At 31.6% G+C, this 20525-nt stretch overlaps 2 protein-coding genes across 4 annotated transcripts; both read right to left on the bottom strand.

The window, feature by feature from the left end:
- Positions 1-3516: 3516 nt before the first annotated feature.
- LOC146995632 (uncharacterized) lies at positions 3517-9662 on the bottom strand. Its single transcript, XM_085821479.1, has 3 exons — positions 9657-9662; positions 6805-9544; positions 3517-3765 (listed from the first exon to the last, which is right to left on the bottom strand). The coding sequence occupies exons 1-2, from the start codon at positions 9660-9662 to the stop codon at positions 8342-8344; spliced, it is 1209 nt and encodes a 402-aa protein (XP_085677605.1). The 3' UTR covers positions 3517-3765; positions 6805-8341.
- LOC146995631 (platelet-activating factor acetylhydrolase IB subunit alpha2-like) lies at positions 3517-10701 on the bottom strand. 3 transcript variants are annotated; one of them, XM_085821534.1, is made up of 3 exons: positions 9907-10701; positions 3891-3999; positions 3517-3748 (listed from the first exon to the last, which is right to left on the bottom strand). In XM_085821534.1, the coding sequence occupies exons 1-2, from the start codon at positions 10483-10485 to the stop codon at positions 3937-3939; spliced, it is 642 nt and encodes a 213-aa protein (XP_085677660.1). In that variant the 5' UTR covers positions 10486-10701; the 3' UTR covers positions 3517-3748; positions 3891-3936. The 3 variants fall into 3 exon arrangements, with proteins under 3 accessions (XP_085677660.1, XP_085677659.1, XP_085677661.1); XM_085821533.1 differs by having other exon boundaries at positions 3517-3999; XM_085821535.1 differs by lacking the exon at positions 3891-3999 and having other exon boundaries at positions 9907-10699.
- Positions 10702-20525: the final 9824 nt, after the last annotated feature.

The following is a 20525-nucleotide window of genomic DNA, read 5'->3' as shown; positions in this document are numbered from 1 at the left end:
ATGTTTAGCTGCAATCAAACAAAACGAACGAAATCGCCAGAATTTTGCACTAACGAATCACCTACGCAAACTTCTGGGGGAGGATGGCATAACCTTTCCTAATCACAATGGTTTTCTAGAAAAGGAGACTAATACTGAAAATGTACTTCTGTTCAGAGCTATATTTTCTGCTTTTTTTAAGAGGAATCACTTGATGTCAATATTTTTGTGACAAAGAAAAAAGTGTATGAATTAGAGTTTTCTAAAATCTCTTCATTGTTGTTTGCAGAGACCTTCCAATTTTTAAACAAAAATTTCTCAAAGAACTAGTTGTTCTCATAAAAACTGGTACTTTGTTGTTTTAAGTCATTAACTCTTTCCAAAATTTTTGGAGTGTTATGTTATGTAGGTTATTAAATTATCTGCAGTATCTGAAACCTTTTGGCTGACTGCCAATAACCATCAATATTTTTAATGGGCACTGCTGTTCTTTAGTTTTAAAATCTGTTCAGTCCTTTTTTCACTGTCTTACACTGGTAAACTAGGTAGTGTGTGTGTGATTATGGCAAAGCCTCGAGGGCTATCTGCCTAAGGGGAGGGATGCCTTCGTGGAGGACTTTCTAAGGGAAACTGGCTCGTATACACGTTACACATGGGGAAAACCACGAAAACGCCCATGCAGCCAGCCCGTTCGCGGGGTAGGTGTTCATCTCCACTGGCTGCCAATTCATAGGCCAGTAGTGATCTTCATAGGTACAAGTATTCTTGGATTTAATTTTAAAAAGTATCTAAATTTACTGCAATATCACATATCAGGGATCTTTAACTTGTAGGTCTCTGGCGATGAACAACTTTGGCAGGCATCCATGTTCTTCAATATAATTTTAATTAAAAATGCTATTTAAATTTAGTGCACTACTCTGTACTAGTGAATCTGTTTGTTAACAAGTGACAACCAAGCTTTAACTTTTTTTTGGATCGAATGTTATAAATTATGTAGGGGCTACCTTTCTCATGGAAACAGCCTCACATTAACTGAAGATTTGGAACATCTATTCACAGACTACGTGGTTTGCTTCTAGCAGTCACTGCACCTAAGGTACAAAAAGTTCTCTTTGATTTCAAAATTTTTTAGAAATCTGATCGTCCAGTGCTTAGTAACTACCATTCTTGGTACAAAATGCATCCATTCTGCACTCCTGCCTTCGGATCTCACGTCCAAAAGGTAACACAACTATTATTATGCCTGAATAGAGGATCTAGAAATATCCCTCTGCACATATGAAACTTTTAAATTATTTCAGAATTTTATTAAAGATAACAGTCATGTTCTTAACTGTAGCATTTTTATGAATACAGACAAGAATATAATAATTATATCTATACAAATGTTTCTAGGTTCCCTAATCACATCTGTTTGGCTGTTATGTATAATACAACACTACTTTAAATACCTTATATGGCATTGAACCTATGGTAACGTTTTTAAAAAGTACAAAATCCTTTTTATAGATATATTAAGTTTGTGATGAAGCCACGGTTAATTTTTATACTCCATAAACACAATGTGGTTTAACATAGTAAAATCTAAATTTTTTTTGTAGTTTTTTCAACAGTTCACAACAATTTTATTTATATGTAGTAGTATTTTAAAACTGTACTTGGACGTATTCTTGTCTTTACTTACCAGTTTAGAAAATCTGGAAAATGTTTGGTATATACTTGATACTGTATAATGCATTTAATTTGCACCAACAAAACCAATTCTTATTTTTGTTTCGCTAATACCTTGCAAAGTTCATAGGATATGTTTCATGTTTTGCAGGTGTAATCTTTGGCATGAAAATACAGTTATATCTTGAACAGATCACTTTCACATACACAAATGATATACCATAACACAAAATATTCTGGTGAAATCCTATCTGAAATGATCTAAATTTTTGTGTCATGTTTCTCAGTATAAATCATACACACCAATACAGAACAGTATCTCGTATCTAAAAAATATTTTTTGGTTCCTTATGTATATCATTACAGTATTCATTTATGAAACCTCTCATTTTCTAAAAATGCAGGTTTTATTCCATATACTTTTGACACTTTGACGTTTTCAATCTGTAATAGTGCTCAACTAGACCCAATATTTAAAATTGCTTGTTGTAGGCTTTTTACACCCCTATTCTGCATATCACAATATTAGTTGCTGTTATAATCGGTCATATTTATTCATGCTGTGAGAGAAAAACAGCACAGTTCAACATTGATGAAATAATTAACACTTAATTCCAAGAACCATTCCTACTATATTATGATACAAATTTAAGAGATTTATGAATGTGTTAGAATTGTAAAGTTTTCCGTTTAATGAAACATTAGGAAATGTGACTTCAAATGGTTGCTACAGAATATTACAAGTTTGAATTTAACTGCACACTTTTGCCCAATTCATGCACTATAGAACCTCATTATTTTGGTTTAGTAGATTAATAATTAGATATCAGATTAGCATTAAGTTTTATTTTCTGAGTCATAGAGCATCCAAGAATAGAAATGATAATTAATTTAACACTTCAAAATATACTCATGTGCATGAAAATAACTGTAACTGATGCAAAATGGGAGAAAACATGGTCTTTGTAAAAGCAGTGTTTGTTCTTTAGTTATGAATGTTTAAATCAAATCTGGATTTTATGTATATGCTATTATTATTAAATTTAAATGAAATACATGTATATGCTTAGAGCAAATATTCACTTATTTTTAATGTGTCAAACAATTTATGGATATTAAGAGTTCTGCAGAAAATTCAACTCTTTGAAACCATCCATGCAAATGGGAAAAAAAGAAATTTCAGCAAGTACTTCTGTAATGACAGGAAATAATAATAGGCATTATCTAACTATTAAGTAACGATAAGACTTATTCTAGAATTAAAATTATTTAATTTCCTGAATGCTTTAATATAAGTCTGGCTACACTCTTCTGTGTGAAAGACCACAAGCCCTTTGCCTGACACACAAACTTTTAAGCCTCCTTATTTTGCAATAAATAGTTAAAAATTAAAAAATGGGCTGTAACTTTAGCACTCATTTTTCATAATTATTATAAGACCAGTATATTCATCTTTTTGATTAGCAGCAAGTTCACTCCTATTTCTTTGTTTTTGAATGTTGAAAAATTAAAATATCTAATTATTGGTAGCTCTTTTGATATTGGAATGTGTGAAAGTTTAATTTGTATACAGCTTTACGTACTGAAACTTAACAAATATGCAAGTACTCTTATTAACCAGCGAAAAAAAAAAAGTGTCCACATTTTTAAGTGACTATAGTGTTTTTTAATCTTAATCAATGAAAATCAATTGATATCATGGATGATGAAATAAAGAATGAAAATATATTTTATTTAAGAAGAAATTGGGATAATGTATTAGTCAATGTCTTGTAAGAAACACTACTTATATTATGCTTCATAGATATGACTAATTCCTAATATGTAGAGTAAATTTTCAGTAAAAAATAATTCAACAATGGATAATTTTTTCCCCAGACTTTATTCAGAATACATAATAATTATTTTACAAAGTTTTTATTCATCTTTTATTTCTGAAAATAAAGACATATTAGATAAAATTCCTTGACTAGAGTATAAATATTATTATTCAACCATATTACTCAAAAATTTATGAGTTTCAGTTTCAGAAAATTCTCCTGGCAGAGCTTGCTCTTGACTTTTAAATACATACCAGATTCCTGCCAATCGTTTACTGAAAAATAAAGAAGACTAAATTCAATTGTGAAACAGCCAAGATCACTGAAAACAATGCACTATTCATTTTGCAAACATAAGCCTGAAATATTAAAAATGATCAGATTGAGATTATTTATGAACAGAAAAATTTGCAGTACTTGCATACTATCCCATTGGCCATGAAAATTGGTGCAGAACCACTAATCATTCCTGAGGAAATCCTTCACAGTCAATGGGATGAAGTGTCAAGTACAAATTCTCTGATTCCTGTTTAAAAATAAGAGAAAATTTTGGCATGTAGGTCCCCGAGAATGCATTGTTAACATCATAAAATGAACTATTCTCTATTATCCACAATGGGGGGTATCACCCTGGCCAAAAGGGTTCATTGTTGCCTACTTTAACAATTTTCTCTTATACTACCAAGTTACATACAAACATAAGCATTTTTATTTGTTTATTGGCCATATAACATCATTACAAAATAAAGCAAACTAAAAAAAAAAAGTGTTTTTATAGAAACTGTATGGCAACAGATGAATTGCAAAATATTTGTCCATTATACTTTATATTTTTCAAGCATCACCAAAGGAATGGAATGCTGTCCTGAAAAACATTTCTTAATTTAAATTTCTTTAAATATATCAATCACTTAAAATTATATGCTTGTATATCAATTTCCGGAATTCAGTTATATTAACTGGCGTATTTAAACTTTGATTTTTAATCCTCTGATAAGCATAGTAGCATACTAAAACACCACAGCTCATATTATCAGTTTGCAAAATATGTGAAGGACAAATTATTTTCCATTTAGTGCTAGTAGCAAATATTTTAGCTAAAACCTCACACCATGTATGAATTAAAATTTGATACTCTTGCCCACATGATTTATTTTGTGGATCATAAAATTCAAAAACCATATCTGGAATATTTACTATTATTAATATCCAATGACAATTTAAATTTGCAGGGATAAAAAATAATTTCGCTGATTTCAATCTTGTTAGTAATGGATCTTTAATACAAAAATTTGGTTTAGGAATTTGTAAATTAGACTTAACAAAGGCAAAATCTTCATAACTGTTTAATATTTTAAATAAAAAAGCATCAATTATAGTATTATAGAGCCATCCTTTTCGAAAACATGAAGATACAGATTTAAACAAGTGTTCTTCTTCATTACTTATAAAAGGATCTATAGATTTTAACATATATGGTGTAATTTCAATATCATGTATTTTTAAACATGATTTGATCAAATCTTTATTCATTCTAACATTTACTGAAAAGTCTTGCTCTGCTGATGATAAATTTATCTTTTCCTGTGTACAAGGTGGAACATTCTCAGTTAAAATATTATAAATATATTTTCTAAATTGAAGGGTATCTAAAGGAAGATTTAAGGCTAATTTAATTACATGTTGAAATGCATAATAACAGATGAAGACCCCACAACTGCTTTCATCATTTTGTAAAGCATGCGGTAGACACTGAATATCCCATGAACCGTTAATTTGTAACTCACTGTTAATTACATTAGACCATTTATTAGTTAAGTTTATGTATTTTGGATTGCATGAATTTATTAACGAGTCATATAAATAAAAGGTATTTTTCTTTAAATCTGCTATGATCAGAACCCAATGAGAATCAATGCAAGCGGGAATCAATAAATATTTGAAAGATTTCAAAGAAACAGGAAAAACATTTCCAAGTGATAATGCATCAGATACGATAAGCTGGGTAATCGAGGAATCAGCAAAAGTATATTGATCATCACTTTCTAAAATTTTGTATAAAAATGCATTTATGATTACATCAAATAACCACCCCCTAACAAAATCTGTACAAACCGATTTTATAAAAAATTCTTCACTTTTTACTGATATAAGAATCTAAAGACTTTAAAGCAATACGATTGATACTATAGCAGCCAATTTGTAAAATTCTTTCAGAAATATCTTCGCTAGATTTTAATGGAAGGGAAAATGATTTATTTTGATCAACACTGGTTAAATCACATAGATATTTATCACTGTCATTTAAATCAAATGCTACGGCTTTAAATTTAATTTTCTTTTCCACACATTCATTTATTTCTGGATCATCTACATTAAAATCTTGATTCTTATTCTGCTGACATTTCTGTAATTTTCTCTTTTTAGAAGTTTTAAACAATTGTGGGTTAAGTTTTTGATTTGGTGAAACTGGACATGATGCACTTGAAACTGCTCTTGAATTTTCATTCGAGTTTAAAATTCCTCTACATTCTGAAACTAATGAATTTAATGTTGTATGAACACACTTTAACATGACATTTTGGACTTTTGGTTGTCTTATTAATTGCAGTAATTCTACAAGCTTTTCACATGCATTTACTCTCTGTTCAAAACTTTGTGGATTGTAATGATTAACAGAATACACATTTATTGATTTCATACTTTCATTGCATTTCTGATTCGATTCAAGATTAATCCCCGAGGGATTAAACACCCAATCATTTTGTCTATTAAGGAATGAATGCACTTTATGTATATGTTTGCACAGCAATTTATCTAAGCAATTGCAGTGATACAAGTGACTACACAATGAGACACATGATACTTTAGGGCATCTATAAAAGCAAAAATCCTGACACGGACAAATTTCAAAAAGACGCTGCGCAGTATATATTTTATTTTTTGTCTGAGAACAAACAGTCCAAGAAGTATTAGAGCATTTATTTACATCACTGTCCCTAATTTTTAGTCCTCTCTGATGCCTACTTAAACAAGAAATGGAATTTCTGGGAGATACATTAGTGTATAATTTATAGGTATGATTTAAATATTTATCTTTCTCAATTGTCAGAAGTGTAGAAATTAAAATACCTAATTGTCTATTATGTCTCCGCTTAAAATAAAGTTTTCAACTGATTGTGAAAAGATTCACAGTACATGTTAGTATCAGTAAATGCATGTGGAAAGTTCCGATAACACAAAGCCCATTCCTCTAATCTATTTTTATAATTTTCAGAAAAATATTCAATAAAATCTCTACTTTTCCTAGAATAGTCATTCAAAAACTTACTTATTTGATCATGAAAAGTGATCTGGTTTCTTTCATGTAATATATTTGTTAATTCTCCTAGCATTTTTTGTCGCACTTCCTTATCTACCACTTTAGAATTTAGTTGCCGGAATCAACTTTGGCGTACGTGCCACGAACATAAAAGATGCTTAACATCTTGACCAAAAACCTTTGAAAATGCAGGATATGTAACTTTGTCATCATCTGTCATTACACAGTTTACATATAAATTTGGTACACGACACTTTAAACTATTAAATAAACAATAAAGAGTGTCAGCATCTAGAAAATTAGTAATAAAATGAGCAACTGGATAGCCACAACCAAATTCATCAGGTACTATAAGATTAAGAAGGTACAAATCATACTGGTTAGTCTTATGTGTAGATTCGATACATAAAATCTCTGTACAACCTTTTATCATCATTTCTTTCTGTTCACGCGTCTGAAGACCAAGAGCAAACAATACTTTATGATTTGGAAGATTATCTAGATCAGTTGGACCGTACAAAGTTGAATTATTCTGAGGCTTATATAATAACACAGGATTGTATGCTTCACATTTTAAAGTTTCAATGATTGAATTAACAGAAACTGCATCACTACTTGGACGCAATGAATTGTTTAAATATCTAGAATAAGCAGAAATAGCTTTCCTTTACAGGGAAATTATTTCTATTCTCGCGATTTCCTGATCCATCTTGTAAGATATCCCTTTTTTTTTGTGGAGGCACAGACAAACGTAAATTTGCTTTTATCAAACACCACATACTTTGTTTCAATGGCTGATATTTACAATTTTCAAACTTTTGCTCATGATTATGTTTAGGAAAGTAAAAAACAGAGATTTTATTCATTTCTTCTTAAGTCCATATTCTGACCGGACAACATACACTTTTTGAAATCGTACCTTTTTCATTTTTCCGACTAGTTTTTTTTTCAAAATCAGAATAACCTTGTGTGGTAAACTGACAACAATAATAATGATAAGTTTTAGAATTTTTCGTTACTTTAGAAAACTTTCTGAATGAAGTAAATGTCGAGGTTCCTTCCAGTTCTAGCCAATCTTGAAAATAACTCATTGTTTCAAATGAATATTCTTTTAAGTTATTTAAATTATGTTCATCTGCTAAATGCTTATTAAAATTTAAAACATATGTAGAAGACTTATGGCAATCAGGTATGAAGCATACATACAATTTATTAACTTCTGTGCAAAATTTCTTATGTTTAAAAAATGATAATTTGCAAGGATAACATTTATTACAATTTAGACATTTCCGAGGGTAAACAGATGAAAAATTTTGTTTTAAATCAGGTACTTGTTTATTTGAACATTTTTTTTTTTTTTTGGTTATAAAATGAATTCTTCGATTTATAAGTTTTTAAGCATATTTCACATTTACGAAGATAAGCCATTTCTATTTTATCACTAATACATTCTTTGGTTTCTAATTTTTTAGCACTCAATACATTATCAATGTTTATAAGAATATTACTCTGAGGAGAAGTTATTGAAAGTTTAAAATTTTCAGTTTCAAGTTTTTCTTTGCAATTTTTTTATGATTATTAAAAGAATTTTTAGTTTTATAGTTTTTTTACAAATATCACATTTTCTAGGATAAAGCGATGGTGCATTACAGTCAATTTCGGACCCCCCTCCAGTCAGAATAGGACACATAGACTTATTTTTCCTCACTTGACAATTAATTTCACTGCTTTCTACATGATCTTTTAGTAAACAAAATTTATTAAAGTGAAAGAAACTTAGGCCTGAACTACAAGAAGTGCTTTTTCTGGTCATAGAAATGTTCTTTTGCTGCAAAACATAACTAGAGGCAAAGTCAGAGTAAAAATCATCTTTTGTTGTACACAATTTAGGTTGTGAAATATCAAAATTTGTTGAATCATTTTTTAAACTCCCTTTGCCACTAACAGAAGCACAATACAATGGATAACAATCACTGAAAGAAACAGCACTTGCCTGCTGTACACTACAACCAGCAGCAGTGACTGCATTCTTTAGTGATGATCCCATGTAGGCCTGCTGTACACTACAACCAGCAGCAGTGACTGCATTCTTTAGTGATGATCCCATGTAGGCCATTACACTTCTTAGGCGCAAAACAGCTGAAGCAGCATTCTTCAGATGCAAACTGCCACTAACAGTCAAATCCCTCCTTGGACACAAACCATCACCAAAAGCATGAATTGGTTTCTTCTGAAAACTAGCAACTGGGACAGTAGTGTTCGTAGAAGAATTAACAGTGGAACTAGCACTGCTCCTCAGAAAACGGCCAGAACCATGGACTGCAACACGCCTGGAGGAGTCAACATCAGCAAGGATATCATTTCTATGACAGGGGCTGGGAGTGACGTTATTCCTTGAATGCAAACCAGAAGCAGCATTCTTCGGATGACAGCCAGTACCACGGACACCAACAAGTCTAGAATGACAGCCAACACCGGGAATGACAACATTCTCAGGACTTAGGCCAGGGGTAGCAACGTTCCTTGGACGCAAATCAGAACCAGAACGAGGGACGGCAGCATTCCTTGGACGTGAACTAAAACCATTGACATACTTAAAATGAGAGCCAACACTACATATGGCAACATTTCTAGGATGACATCTAGGTTTAGTCCCATTCCTTACATGCAAACCAGAACCAGTTCTTTGGACAGAAGCGTTCCTTGGGCGAGATCCACCACCATGGCCAGCAATGCAAAGAGACCGAAGCTAGCATCTGGGTTGGCAACATTTTTCGGACGTGAGCCAGGGGTGGTATCATTTTGCAGATGCAAACTAAAACCATCTGTGTGGTTAACAGCATTCTTCGAATGAGAGTCACCACCATGGACAACACATTTAAAACGAGATCCAGCACCAGAAATAGCAACCCTCTTCAGCCGAGAGCTAGAAGCAACTTTAGCAGCATTTCTCAAATCAGAATTAGCCTTCTTAGTAGCATCTACAGCACAACCATGCTTTAAAACAGTTGAATAGAGAGGATAAGAAGGGCTTGCAGAAACAAAAGAATCACTCAGAGGTGGAAAATCCAATGTAGTAAATGAAACACAAGGCAATACAAAAGGACTTACCTTTGTAGAAACTGGCTTTGAAGTCAAAACAATCTTGATATTATCCAGGGAAACTGCCGCAAGTTTCTTGTTCCCCAGACGGTTTAGATGTAATCCATCCCTAGCCAATAACTTAGCTCCAAAATGATGAGACGACCTGCAAATAAAAAACGCTTCTCGATTTTGGCAGTACTTTTCAAGTTGAGAATTAATTTCTACAATCTTTCTATTAATTACCTGTAAACGGTTCAAAGCTGCTACTCGCTGATTTAAAGTTGTGAAAAAATCTTCACCATGTGGTAGGATATCTGAAATGATAACATTGATATTCGGGTTCAAACGTTTAATATCCTTAAAGAGGCAATCGTACTTTTTAAGAATATCTTCAACACTGTCATTCGAATTGTTGGTACCAACATGTACCAAAATCAAATGGTATCGATTGTCCAAAAAGGATATCTTACGTCTTAACCTTTCTATCGTTGCACCAGGAAAAGAATGTAAATCTACTTCATAATTCAGAAGATTCATCGGTAAATATTCATCCAAATATTTAACCATTGAATCTCCAATTATCAATTTCATCTTTTTTGGTTGCATATCGGCAAAACAAACAACTACAAATCGAAACACAGGTCAATAATTATATATGCTGTAAATAAAATGCAACTATAAATTAAATGAAAATCAAACACTAATCATAAATATAACAAAATACAAATAATTATTAATAGAAAAAAAAGAAGATAAATAGCTGAAGGAAAGCGAGAAAAATGGCGCTAAAAATACTAGAGCTGGAGCAAACCGCATGTATTCGTTACTGAGTAACGGGTACATCGGTTGACTCGAAGTACCGATTCGGTACTCACAAATTCATTTCGTTACTCGCATCTGTCGAACGATGCGGTTTGTTCGAGTACGAATGATGCGGTTTCTATGCGAATACGAATGATACGGTTGCATCACAATGCGCTCATATTTTTCATAGATAATTTTGAATTTTTTTGGGCATCGGGCAAACTCTTGTTTACATTATGTGTTTTAGTTGAAATACTATTTAGTTGTTGATATTTAAGAAAATGAGCATTTTGATAGCGTGAAGCGTTATTTTGTATTTGCTTTTTACTATTGCTATTTATGTTTGTAATTTGAAAATTTAGATAATTCATCTTTTTTTTTTTTTCCCCCTTGAGCGTGCCATAGTCAGATTTTATTGATTTGAAATATTTATATACTGCACTTAGGTATTGTTTATATAAGAATATGTAGCTTAATATAGGTTCTTTACTTCCTTGTATAAAATAAAATGGTAGTAATTATTGTAATCGAGAAAACGTTTGGGTATCATATTTTAACGGAAATATCCGTTTTTGACGATTACGGAATCCATGTGAATTATTTTTTGGGCTGACGCCTGTACGTACGAACACAATGAAAGACTCTCTCTCTCTCTCTTTTTTTTTTTTTCAAAAAAACTTATTGTTAAATGTAATCCCATTTATTCTAAGCTGATACTTATGACTAATGATTCTGACTTTAAGTTGATACTTGAAAGGGATTTTTTTCTTGATGTGTAAGTACGTATATATGCATTTTGATTCTCAAAAACGGTTAGTTATAGAACGTTGAAATTTTGTATATCGGTCCGTGATAACATCTAGATGTGCACCTCCCTTTTTATTGCAATCGGTAATACTACCAAACGTAAATATGTATATATATATCAAATAAATTATAATTAAATGTAAATTACACACACACACATACTTTGCTTGATATATATATATATATATATATATATATATATATAATAAAAGCCAAGTAAGGCGAAAATAAAAGCTTTGGCTTTTATTTTATTTAATTATTACTAAATAAGTTACTTGACTTTTATTTTCGCAATCATTGGTTGTATAGTCAGGACTTAATTTTTAAAATTAGAAGTGCTGGAGCTCTATGGAAGGCAATCAGGAAAGATGAATAAATAAATAAATAAATAAAAATAAATAAAATAAGTATTACAATAATAAAATAATTAGCAACTAGAATATTAAATTATTATTATAATTCAATAAAAATTTAAAGACAAATGAAAATTTAATTAATGAATAACTAAGTAATGAAATAAAATACCAAACATCGTCTTGTTTGGGGGCTGTGGCTAAAATTGCAATTTAAGAACTAAGCCGAGCATAAGCTAAATTTAGGCTTTTGATGAGCAAATAATATACTGTTTACCAGAGTATAGATAGAAATTTGGTTATGTGACCCATTCTTCTAAAACGACGTTTCGTAGCTGCCTTCCATCACCAATTCCTTTTTTTTTTTTTTTTTTTTTTTTTTTTCGGTTTCGGTTTATTCGGTTACAGCAAAGCACACTACGGCTATTGCCTACGGGGAGGGAAGCCTTCGTGTAGGATTTTTTAAAGGGAACTGACTCATATGCAAGTTACACACGGGAATAACAATGAAAACGCCCGTGCAGCTAGCCGTTAGCCGGGAATTGAACCCCGGACCGAACTATTAGTGCTCAGCGACTTTACCGCTCGAGCTCTGGTGGGCTCTTTTTTTCTTTTCATTCGCTGTTTAAAAAACGGATGTTCACGATAAAGTAAGCACATGTTTACTTGAATTAAAATGGGTTAGACGATGTGACTCTTCCTACTTTAATCTCACTTAGCTTTTGATTTCTAATATTGATTCAATGTTTTCTGTAGACAAAGTATTCTGATTAGAATAATAGATTTCAAACATGTTTAAAAGGTGTGTATCTAAATATAATTAGGTTTTTATAACATAGGGCCCATTTTATTAGTTTCACATAGTTCTAAAGCAATTGAACCACAGCATCGTTGTTTTGAAAGAAAGTAAAAATGTGAGAAATGTATAATGAACATTAATATACAAGCTTTATTAAAAGTAGTCAGCCTTTGAAACGTGACCGTCTATGCTTTTAGAGGATTTTTGGAGCTCTGTGCATTTGCTCTGGCATCTTAAAAAAGTGATGTTCAATATCAACGTATGTTTATGCTCTCAAAAATACAGGTTTCTTTCAGAAAGCGACCTCTTAGAAGTCGTGAATAAATGATTCAGTATAAATATTTTCTAATAGACCATAGAATAAATTTATTTTAACGTCAATTTAAAAATGGCTGCTTGTACTAAGAGTTAAGAGCAATAAGACTCTAATTTTTCTTTCGCAATTAGCTATCGTGCCAGCTGAATTGTTTTCTGCATAACCTTTATTGTGTATAATTGAAATATTTAGCTATGTATTCAACAAATATACAACAAATGTAAGACAAATCATTAAAAAAATTAAAATTTGGAACATTAATGATAATTTTTTTGTTATACATAAAATATTATTAATGAATGATGAATTTATATCATATTATATATAAATCAAAATTTAAACTCCTATTCATTTATAATAAATTGAAGAAAAGCTATAAAGTGAATTAATTTTTAAAAACAAAACGAAAATTAAAGAAAAAAATGTGTCATGTACGTAGAATCTAAAAATGACGAACACTGAATTTTACGACTCATGTGTGTATGGGTGCACTTAATTACGGCAAGGCACACTATGGCTATCTGCCTAAGGGGGGATGCCTTCGTGGAGGACTTTCTAAGGGAAACTGGCTCGTATACACGTTACACATGGGGAAAACCACGAAAACACCCATGTAGTAGGACCGTTCGTGGGATTCGAACCTCAGACCGAACTAACAGTGTTCAGCGACTTTACCGCTCGGCCGCTGGTGGGCCGTTTTACGACTCATATAATAATAAATGCATGTTCATATTGTAACAGAAATTTTGTTAGAAGTCTAGCATATGTATAGTTATTTGTGATCTTTTAAAACTGTCGTAACATAATGCATATTTATCATTATCGTGAATCAAAACAGTATGCTTTACATCCTTACAAATATACGTGATAGATTTTAATATTTATTTCTGAATATACTTACGTTTCCCAAAGACACGAAAGCAAGTCAAGCAGATTTTTGTTGTATTAAGCAGACTTAAGTTCTCTGTTAGCTAGTGTAACATAATTTCGGATGTTAGTGTAACATAATTTCGGATTCTATGAGCCTTCCAGAATTATTAGCAAAATAGTGGAAACGTCTTTACAAAGTGTTTTTATAAGGAAACAACAGATGTATACTGAGCAGTGATCAACTGATATATTTCTTAAATGATTTGGTTTAGTTGATTATGACAAAACACACTGGGGCTATGTGCCTAAAAGGAAAAATGCCTTCGTAGAGCACTTTCTTAGGAAAGCTGGCTCGTATGGTACGTGGTAAGCTGGCTTGTAAGCTGGTACGGGGAAAAAAACCACGAAACGCTTATGAAGCCAACCCGTTTGCCTGAGATCGAACTCAATACAAATCCCAAATAGATGAGAACCAATGAAAATAAATGAGATCGAACCAATACTTTCCCAAATACAAATACTTTCTGTATTTGTATTTGGGAAAGTTTTATGGTCATTATGAAAAAGTGAAAATTTGATATGGATTCTGCATGACTTCCTTCTACGACTATTTAAATTATGCTTATTTTTTCTGCACTTCATTTAAACTTATTTCCTCGAATTATTCTAACTAAATTAAGCGATACCCAAAGGCAAGTTACAAATGGCATCAAACATTGCAAATTTTGAAACTAAATTTTCTGGTCAATCTTTGTCCTACAGGACTCAAACTTCTTGTATTTTTCTTTTTCATAACGAGTATAAAGGTTTTCCAAATATAAATATAGAAACCAGAAGACGACATTAAAAGTTAGATTTCATAATTTGCCCAAAACTAATTCTTTTTTAAATTTGACATTGACAAAATATGAATATTTTCGTCATTTAAAATACTTCTGTATTTTTGTTGCACCGTATTTAAACTTGCTTCCTCGAGTTATTGACATTAAATTACATTAATTCCATTATCTATCGGAAAATAATTATAGCAAATCATCTATTTACGACATCTCTAAGAGGTCACCTTTTAAGAGATCTCTATTTTTGGGAACATAAACAAACATTGGTAGTGAACATCATCTTTTTAAGACCACCACATGTAAAATCCTCTAAAAGCATGAATGGTTGCATTTAATAAGGACCCATTACTTTTAATAAGGAATGTAACATTAATCTTAATTATACATGTTTTTGATGTGTGTGCCAAAATAGTGATAACGTACTTCTGTTGCTTTAGAAATGTGTGAAATTAAAAAAATGGATACTATACAACAAAAATGTTATTATATTCAGATACACACCTTTTGAACACGTCTGAAATTCATTATTCTGCTCAACATAATTTGTCTGCATAAAATATTAAATAATATTAAAAAATCAAAAGCTAAGTCGAAGTAGAAACAGTCATCTCTTCTAAAACATTTTAATTGAAGTAAACAGACGTTCGCATTATCGTAAAGTAAACACCTATTTTTCAAACAGCGGATGAAACGGGAAAGAGGGAATTGGTGGGGGAAGGCAGCGAACGAAATAACACTTTTTCGAGCTGGGGATTAAATGAGAAAGGACGAAACGATACTAAGCCAATAAGACAAGATCTGGTATTTTACTTTATTATTTAATTAGTCATCATAAATTTAAAAATTATTTTAATTTTTATTTGTTTTTACATTTTTATTAAATTGTACTTATAAGTATTTTATATTTCAGTTGCTAATTATTATGTTACTTTAATTATTCATTATTTTAATCACTATTTTTTGTTATTTGAATTATTAAGTTTTTTAATAAGTAATTTTTTTGTTATTTTAATTACTAATTAATGTTATTATTGTAATATTTCTTTCCTTTCTTTCTTTATTTTTATTTTATTTTTTCCTGACGGCCTTTCGTAGGCCCTTCTGACTTTAGAAACTAAGCCCTGACAGCAATAGAAAATTTAATAATGAATCATATCCAGTGCACCAAAAAATAATAGCCAAAATAAAGTGAATTATTTCTACCCAAAAAAAGGCGACGGAAAACTAGAATAGCTCACGTGATTCAATACAATGCGACGTTTCAAAGCCCTTTTTAGGGCCGTAGACCGATAAAATAGGCTCAGTATACGGATACCGATCGATTTTACCGAAAGTAACGAGTAACGATACGATAGTAACGAGTACTGGTTCACCGAGTAACGAATACATACGGGTACACAATTTCTCGTTACTTCTACAGCACTAAAAAATACACACCTCACACTCGCTAATTAACACGTGAACTAAATTAGCGTCAATTCTTGACCTCGCGGAAAAATTTGCGGGAAAAAATAACGCCAAATGCTCGCCAAGCTTTGTTGCCAACGGAGATATCAAAGGTACATATCCGGTGATGACGTAGAACACACTTCCGGGTTCCGATTTGCGGAATTCTGTAAAACTCCTATCTGAGAGTTGTATGTTTTGGTAGTGATTGAAAGTAGAGCTGGAGCAAATCGCATGTATTCGTTACCGAGTAACGGGTACATCGGTTGACTCGAAGTACCGATTCGGTACTCACAAATTCATTTCGTTACTCGCATCCGTTCGTTACTCGCATTTGTCGTATGATGCGGTTTATTCGAGTACGAATGATGCGGTTGCTATTCGAATACGTATGATGCGGTTGCTATGCGAATACGAATGATGCGGTTTCAATGCGAATACGAATGATGCGGTTGCTGTTCGAATACGAATGACACATTTGCTAACAATACCCGTGTGCCACATTTTTCATTGATAATTTCGAATTTTTTTGGTTAATTCATCGTCCAAACTCTTGTTTACATTATGTGTTTTAGTTGAAATATTGTTTAGTTGTTGATATTTAAGAAAATGATCAATTTTGATAGCGTGAAGCGTTATTTTGTATTTGTTTTTTACATTTAGATTTATAGTGCATATTATGTTTGTAATTTGAAAATTTAGATGATTATTGATTTTTTTCTTGAGCGTGCCATAGGGAGATTTTATTGATTTGAAATATTTATATACTGCACTTAGGTATTGTTTAAATAAGAATATGTAGGTTAATATAAGTTCTTTACTTCCTTGTACGAAATAAAAAGGAAGTAAGTATTGTAATCGAGAAAAATTTTGGGGTGTCATATTTCAACGGAAATATCCATTTTTGACGATTACAGAATCCATGTGAATTATTTTTTTTTTTTGGATGACGTCTGTACCTACAAACACAATTTCCCCCTCTCAGAAACGGATTGTTAAATGTAATCCCATTTACTCTAAGCTGATACTTATGACTAATGATTATGACTCTAAGTTCATACTTGAAAGGGATTTTTTCGTGATGTGTAAGTACGTATATATGCATTTCGCGTAACCCAAAAAACGATTAGTTCTAGAACTTTGAAATTTTGTATATGGGCCCGTTATAACATCTAGATATGCACCTCCCTTTTTTATTGCAATCGGTAATACTACAAAACGTAAATATGTATATTTTAAAGAAATTATAATTAAATGTAAAGTACATATATATATATATCCTTAAAATTAAATGTAAAGTACATATATATATCCTTATAATTAAATGTAAAGTGCACACATATATAAATATAAAATAAAATCCAAGTAAGGCGAAAATAAAAGCCTTGGTTTTTATTTTATTTATTTATTTATCACTAAGTAAGTTACTTGACTTTTATTATTTTACCAGAGTTTAGATAGAAATTTGGTTATGTAGCCTATTCTTCTAAAACGACGTTTCGTCGCTGCCTTACCCCAACAATTCCCATTTTTTTCGGTTTCGGATTATTTGGTTACGGCAATGCACACTAGCCTAAGGGAAGGGATGCCTTCGTAGAGGATTTTTTAAAGGAACTGGCTCATATGCAAGTTACACAGGGAGAAAGCCACGAAAACGCCCGTGCATCCAGCCGTTAGCCGGGAATTGAACCCCGGAACGAACTATTAGTCTTCAGCGACTTTACCGCTCGAGCGCTGGTGGGCTCTTCGATGTTTGCGAAATAGGTGTTCACTTTACGATAAAGCAAGCACTTGTTTTCTTCAATTAAAACAGGTTAGACGATATGACTCTTACTACTTCATTCTCACTTAGCTTTTGATTTCTAATATTGATACAATATTTTCTGTAGACATTCTGATTAGAATAATGGAATTCAAACATGTGCAAAAGGTGTGTATCTGAATATAATTAGGTTTTTATAACATAGGGCCCATTTTATTAATTTATAAAACAATATTATCGCTGTTTAGAACTACATTATCGCTGTTTTGAAAGAAAGCAAAAATGTGACAAATGTATAATGAACATTAATATACATGCTTTACTAGAAATTCACCCTTTCGTCATTAGCGGTTCTGATGAAAGGAATGGGGAGAAGAAGCAAACGAAATAACGAATAACGGACAAATTACGAAATCTAATCTTTAATGCCGTCTCCCAGTTACTTTAGCCCACCAGCGGTCGAGCGGTAACGTCGTTGAACACTGGTAGTTCGGTCTGAGGTTCGAATCCTGCGAACGGGCTGGCTGCATGGGTGTTTTTGTGGTTTTCCCCATGTGTAAAGTGTATACCAGCCATGTCCCTTAGAAAGTCCTCCACGAAGGCATCATCATCCCCATCCCCCTTTAGGCAGATAGCCCTAGTGTGCTTTGCCATAATTAAATACACCAACACCAACCCAGTTTCTTTATTTGTATTTGGGAAAGTTTTATTGTCATTATGAAAAGTGAAATTTGATATGGATACCGCATAACTTTTTAAATTATGCTTATTTTTGCTGCACTTCATTTAAACTTATTTCCTCGAACTATTCTAACTTAAGGGGACTCATACACCTTAAAACCCATGAGATGTTCGAATAGGTGACTGTTGCAAGAATTGGGATAACTTATTTATTTTAAAAGCAATTACTACCAACTTTTTACAGCTGACTACATAATATAGCTGCTTTCTAAAATAGTAATCAGAACGTTTGTGTTGCCCCAAACATTTTTATAATTTAATCCGCTTTGTGACAACATTTTTCGTCACGTTTCCAACTTGCGCGCACAGTTTAAAACATTCTTTTTCATAATTTAATTCCATATTTAATATATAGTTTTTATAAAATTTGGAAACTACTGTGAACCTAAAATTCTAAAAATTTCATGTTAAACTTTTATTTTATTTTGAGTTGAGTTTATAAAATGTATTTTATTTACAAAATTTGTAATGTTTTCGTCCATAAAATTTTTTAGTATTAAAATATTCACCAGATTGTTGGTTCAGTTAGAAAATAGTGCCCATATAAGGAATTCCATCAAATTTCAAGTATGTACCATTAACCATTTTTAAAATAGCATGCGCGCAAGGTGGAAACATGGTGAAATATTTTGTCACAAAGAGGATTAAATTACAAAAATATTTGTGGCAACACAAACTTTCTGGTTACTAGTTTCCAAAGCAGCTATATTATGTAGTCAGCCGTAAAACGTTGGAAGTAATTGCTTTTAAATTAAGTAAAATATCCTAATTCTTGCAACAGTCACATTTTCGTAGATCATGAGGGGTTTAAGGTATATTAGTCCCCTTAATTAAGCGATACCCAAAGGCAAGTTACAAATGGCATCAAACACTGCAAATTTTAAAATTAAATTTCCCGGTCAATCTCTGTCTACGGGACTCAAACTTCTTGTATTTTTATTTTTTCATAACGAGTATAAAACTTTTCCAGCTATAAATATAGGAACCAGAAGACAACATTAAAAGTTAGATTACATAATTTGTCCAAAATTAATTCTTTTTAAAATTTGACATTGACAAAATATGAGTGTTTTCGTCATTTAAAATACTTCTGTATTTTTGTTGCACCGTATTTAAACTTGCTTCTTCGAGTTATTGACATTAAATTACATTAATTCCGTTATCTATTAGAAAATAATTATAGCAAATCATCTAATTACGACATCTCTAAGAGGTCACTTTCTAAGAGATCTGTATTTTTGAGAACATAAACAAACATTGGTAGTGAACATCACCTTTTTAAGACCACGACATGTAAAATCCTCTAAAAAGCATAAATGGTTACATTTAAAGAGGACCCATTGCTTTTAATAAAGAATGTAACATTAATGTTAATTATACATGTTTTTGGTGTGTGTGTGCCAAAATAGTGATACCGTGGTTCTGTTGCTTTAGAAATGTGTGAAATTAAAAAAATGGATACTATATAACAAAAATGTTGTTATATTTAGATACAACACCTTCTGAACACGTCTGAAATTCATTCTTCTGCTCAGCATAATTTGTCTGCATAAAATAATAAATATTATTAAAAAGTCAAAAGCTAAGTCGAAGTAGAAACAGTCATCTCTTCTAAACCATTTTAATTGAAGTAAACAGACTTTCGCGTTATCGTAAAGTAAACACCTATTTTTCAAACAGCGGATGAAACGGGAAAGAGGGAATTGGTGGGGGAAGGCAGCGAACGAAATGACACTTTTTGGAGCTGGAATGAAAAGAGAAAGGACGAAAAGGTACTAAGCCAATAAGACAAGGTCTGGTATTATTTTTATAATTTAAGAATTATTTTAATTTTTATTTATCTTTACATTTTTGTTAAATTTTACTTATAAGTATTTTATATTTCACTTGCTAATTATTATGTTACTTT

This window comes from Stegodyphus dumicola, chromosome 8 (genome assembly GCF_044657685.1).
Source record: "Stegodyphus dumicola isolate Sdum_Otavi_A_Nest chromosome 8, ASM4465768v1".
NCBI lineage: Eukaryota > Metazoa > Arthropoda > Arachnida > Araneae > Eresidae > Stegodyphus > Stegodyphus dumicola.
The sequence above is the reverse complement of the archived record's forward strand: the minus strand, read 5'-3'. Positions and strand labels throughout refer to the sequence as shown.